General features: G+C 32.4%; 1 protein-coding gene and 1 long non-coding RNA gene across 2 annotated transcripts; both read left to right on the top strand.

The window, feature by feature from the left end:
• The first annotated feature begins 6 nt into the window (after positions 1-6).
• LOC140919862 (uncharacterized) lies at positions 7-966 on the top strand. Its single transcript, XM_073366671.1, has 3 exons — positions 7-91; positions 188-614; positions 856-966. The coding sequence occupies exons 1-3, from the start codon at positions 17-19 to the stop codon at positions 885-887; spliced, it is 534 nt and encodes a 177-aa protein (XP_073222772.1). The 5' UTR covers positions 7-16; the 3' UTR covers positions 888-966.
• Positions 967-1,366: 400 nt separating this feature from the next.
• LOC113784181 (uncharacterized) lies at positions 1,367-2,521 on the top strand. The gene is made up of 3 exons (XR_012162472.1): positions 1,367-1,743; positions 2,017-2,147; positions 2,354-2,521. It is a non-coding gene; the product is annotated as an uncharacterized lncRNA (long non-coding RNA).
• Positions 2,522-5,157: the final 2,636 nt, after the last annotated feature.

The raw sequence follows: 5,157 nt of genomic DNA, 5'->3' as shown, positions 1-5,157 counted from the left end.
AGAGAATGAAAAAAGGATGGAGGCTCTCAATCTAACTCATCTCTCTCAATCCCTTCACAAATCTTCTTCCACCATTTCAAAAATCTCACCAGTTAGTAATAACTAAAAATACTAAAATTACAAAATGTTTCTTATTCGTATTATATGTTGATTTCTATTTATTTACATTAATAATAAATGATTGTAGCGTTTCACGAAGGGTCGGTCGAGGCTTATACTACCAGGAGATCTTGAAGTAACCAAAATGAAGCACTTGCGGAGACATGGTTTACAACCAACGTTCCAAGTGATAGAACCACTACCATCTCCGATAACAACACCACCAACTGTAGTGCAACCGACAAATCCACCACCTTCTCCAGCACCACCTTCTCAAGCAACAACATCGCTAGCTGTGCAAACGATAAAACCACATCTTTCTCCGGTGACAACAACACCAACTACTGTGCAAGCGACAGAAGCAACACCTTCTCAGGTGACACCACCAAGATCAGTGCAAGAGACAGAAACAACACATTTCCAAGAGACATCCTCTCACTCTGAAGATGTGGTAGAAGATGAGCCAGAAATTTCTCAAAAAAGGAATTCTACATTTTGGGATGTAGAAGTTATTAGTATGTTATCTCAAGTGACAACACCAAGATCAGTGCAAGAGACAGAAACAACACATTTCCAAGAGACATCCTCTCACTCTGAAGATGTGGTAGAAGATGAGCCAGAAATTTCTCAAAAAAGGAATTTTACATTTTGGGATGTAGAAGTTATTAGTATGTTATCTAATGTTTAATTATATTTATAAAATTTAATTGTTTTACATGACTGCAATATGACATATTTCATTGACTTATGTGTTAGATGAGGCGGGACATATTTCAAAGACACACTGAAGGGTATCAGACGTGCTTGAAGCTCCTCTTAATGTTAGCAGAATAATAACTAGATGGAATTCAAATAGGCAACCGGTAGGATCAGCTGCTGGTTTGTTAGGCGGTTTTTTGGGTGAAATTGCGAGGAAGTTTAAGGATTTTCCTATAATGTACGACAGTTGGAAACTAGTTCCATCGACAAGAAAAAAATCAAATTTTTAAGGATAAAATACAGGTATCAATTATAAACAACTGAATATTCTTTATTGTTTTGATTATATCAGGCTATGGAGTATGGTGTTCGTTATTTGTTCATTTGTTTAATTTTTGAGAAAATCAATCAGGAACAAAGTACTGGTAAAGAGAGATTAAAAAATTGTAGCTCAACTTGACAAAACAAATAGACTCATTTGTAAGAGTATTGTCTTTTTAAAAACTGTTGATACCCTTGATTCTAATTTGACACATCACTAATTGAAGGTTTTTGGTATTTGCTTGGGATACCAGTGTGAAATTAGGAAGGATATATTAAACATGCTTTCTCCGCTTTATGAAGATGAATTTGAAATTTTCATTGCTCTGAACTGAATGTAACATCAATCCAGGATCTTCTGTAATATTCTAAGTGAACTGTGTGGGATGTAAATCTGAACGCCCAGTATTTCATCTAATTTTTTTTTTGTTCGCCAATTGACTGCTCAGAATATAGTCTACCTCATTTTTTCTCACTTGTAGTGCAATGCGTTTTTCACAATTTTGATTGAAGGATTGTTAATGTAACCATGTTTAGGATGATGGACATGAAAGTCATGGAATATAGGAGAGCGGTGAAGCAGGTGAAAGCAGCGGATCTGAAAAGGAAGAGGCAAATGACCAGGTATGCTAATTTCTATTGTTTTTATTGGGTTATGATTATCTCAGTGTTTTGCTCTTCCTCTTCATTATTCTTATGTCTTCCTTATTAAAAAGTAATGCTAAATATTATTCAAGTTCAAATGAAAAGGCAATGGGAGTTGAGTTGATTTAATTTTTTTGTCAAGAATGAATGAATTTTTATTGAAAGTAAACTAATACTGTTCTAGTAGTTTATAGAGTCCTTGTTGTCTAGCCTTTACATGAAAAGCATAATGGTATTAATTTTGATTTACAGGAGGAAAACAATGAAATTGAAGCTGAACTCACAAAGAGCTTGTAAATCATAAAGCATAATAGAAGTGTTATGTAATTATAACTATTTGTTATTGACCACCTTACAAATCAAAGATGCAACTGTTAGCTGTGGTAATAGTGAGTTGCAAAGTTAGATATTTCTGTTACAGAAAATTATTTTCATAGCAAACATATTTAAAAATCTTGTGAGAATTGTTTGTCTTTGATTAAAAATATCAATTGTGTAAAGATTTCTTATAGCTATAAGAGAAATTTAGTTAATTAGTTTTGACAATATAATATTCATTGAGGTTAATATATACTTTTTTTTTCTTCAGGCAATGGACATAGAATCGCCAATAGATGGTAGACGTTCATCTGAGTCCAACCACCAACCTGATGATCGTGGAACAACATCATTAGGGACTAATTAGATATTTGGATGAACTTCTAAGTTTGGTGGAGTTGTTTTGTATTGTTAGCTACTCCACTAATGTTTTGAATATTTAAACTACTTTATATATTGTTTTAGTTAACTTCAATGTATAAACTGGTGTTATTTCTTTTGAAAAAATTATATAAATTGGATTTGGGTACAATAGTTTTTAATTATGTATTTAAATTATGTGGATTGTATTTATGAATATTTTTTATTTTAATTGATTAAAAATAGGAAAAAAATTGTATCATATTTTTTTATTTTAAATTATTAGGTTTGCGACGGTTCAAACTGCCTCAAAGTAAATATAGCGACGATTGATAACTGTCGTAATTGTGCAGAAATAAATAAATTTGAGTTTGTTTTAGCGACGGTTCTAACTGTCGCAAAATGTATTTAGAGGCGGTTGTGAACCGTCGCAAAATTTGGCGACGGTTGGAACGACGGTTTTATGAACTGTCGCAAACTGGCCTCGCGACGCACGAATTTGCGACAGTTGCAGAACTGTCGCAAACATCAAACTACAACAGTTACAACCGCCGCAAACCCTTTTTTTAAACGCCGCAAAACGTTTTTTTTCTTGTAGTGAACCAAGCCGGAAAAAAAAGCCTATGATAGGCCGTAGGCCTAAAAAGTTAATCGTAAGCCAGACTCAGGTCTTTCAAAGCATGGCCTGTCCTGGCCTATTCCCACCCTTAGTTGTAAGAAAAAACATCAAGGATGAAAAGACATTGCTGCTGCATCTTTTGCAGAAAGCTCAACATGCTTGTGAGACAAAGGGCTAGACAACTACTAAATCACTCATCCACGTTTTCCATACAACACAAAATAGAGAACATTCTGGTTTCAAAGAAGAACTTTACGGATTGAATAATCCATATGTCTTTTAATTTCACGCTGAATAGACATGATTAGTAACAACTATAATAAGTCATTTCTTAACTTTCTCCATGACTATAAAAGGAACATCAATGTGAAGACAATAGTAAGTTTTTAGTGCAATCATTCCATTACTCAAACAATCATACTCGAGCAAACAAAATTCTTCAATCCAACCAAAACTACCGCTCTCTCTTAATATATTCCCGGATCTCTTTATTGAGTTATCGCTGACAATCAATCTCAAACAAGTGTTGAGTAGATTCTAATCCTACAATCCTTTATCATACACATCATTTAAAAGGTATTTGTAAAAATCCTTTCAAGGTTGAAAGGTGAATTATGTAACTGATCAAGAGTCATCAAGAAAGATTGTGTGAAAGCAAGAACATTTTGTGCTAAGCACATTAGTGAAAAACTCACAAATTATGAGGACTAGACGTAACCCCTTTGGGTGAACCAATATACAACATTGTGTGATCGTCTTTCCCCTATCCTCATTTATTTCTCACTCACTATCACATATACCTAGAAATAATTTTCTTTATTCATTTTTAACTTACCCAGAATGTTCTGGATTTTTATTTGTAACTAAGGTCGATCTTGAGTTAATTTAAAAGCAGAAATTAACATTTAAAAAATAGATCACAATTCAAACCTCCTTCCTTGTGATTGATATTTCTATTTCATACATTACTCAAGAAAACTTATCAATTTCTTTTTTATCAATCACTCACTTACTTTAAAATCCTTGTTTCATAACTTTGAGTTTTTCTTAAAAAAATACATTACTATGGTGCCAAACACATTAACATCTAGTAGTAATTTTAATTATAAAAAATATACACTTGCAAAAGTCTTCATAAGTTAACTAACTTAAATCACTCTAATAAGATTTCTATTATCAGTTCAAACTGATTTATTTAAAAAAACTCATTACGTTACTCAAACACATATGAAAATCAAATTTTTCACATTATGACACATCACATTTGGTCTTACTAATTTTTTTTTGGGGTTTGGCTTCATTTTTATTTATTCAAGTTACTAAATTTAAATTCAATATTAACAAATCACCAAAGCAAAGAGACACTTTCATTTTACTCCCTTACTTAGGGTTTTTGATTTTTGAAAGAAAAAGAGTTGAAAATGTTCCATTTAACTACCTATACATTAATAGGCACCATAGTAGTGATAAACAAGCGAGATTAAAGCTCAAAACATAAGAATATCACTATTTCCCACTCTATATACATGCTTACAGGTTTGAGAGAAAAGAAGGGAGAAAAGGTTACCTCAACTAGTGATCCTTAGCTCTCAAGTAGCGAGACAACTTTTTAGCTTCTAAGTTGATAAAAAAATGAAGGATAAGGTTTGGGTTTGGAGAGAAATGAGAGAAGACATGTTTGAAAAATTAAAGAAAGTGATAGTAAGATGATGATGATGATAGCCATGAATTACTTTTATAGGGAGGGGGAAATGTTTTTTCCCGTTTCCTTAACTAATCTACTATCTCAATTCCAAATTAATCTCAAAAAAAAATTTAACCACAAAAAATTAATCACAATTATCCTTTGAGAGATAAATCTAACAGTAATGTTCGACGTCGTAAAATAGTTGTTGATAATAATCCTATGTAATTCAATTAAATTATTCTCCGACGAATAATTTTAATCGGGGCTTCGAAAATATTTTCAAAATATTTTACTAACTTATCACTTCCCATCTAATCCTTCTTACATAGTCATTCTTGTCCATACACAAAAAGGGATAGTAAGTGGCTCATTTTGGTCCGTATAAAGTCTTACTATATAATAAGAAACT

Source organism: Cicer arietinum, chromosome 3, assembly GCF_000331145.2.
Source record: "Cicer arietinum cultivar CDC Frontier isolate Library 1 chromosome 3, Cicar.CDCFrontier_v2.0, whole genome shotgun sequence".
Lineage (NCBI taxonomy): Eukaryota > Viridiplantae > Streptophyta > Magnoliopsida > Fabales > Fabaceae > Cicer > Cicer arietinum.
This window is presented reverse-complemented; position numbering and strand designations above follow the sequence as displayed.

Coding starts and splice junctions, on each gene's coding strand:
- LOC140919862 (XM_073366671.1), top strand. CDS start 17: ATGGAGGCTCTCAATCTAACTCATCTCTCTCAATCCCTTCACAAATCT. Junction 92..187: donor CCATTTCAAAAATCTCACCA/GTTAGTAATAAC, acceptor AAATGATTGTAG/CGTTTCACGAAGGGTCGGTC. Junction 615..855: donor TTGGGATGTAGAAGTTATTA/GTATGTTATCTC, acceptor CTTATGTGTTAG/ATGAGGCGGGACATATTTCA.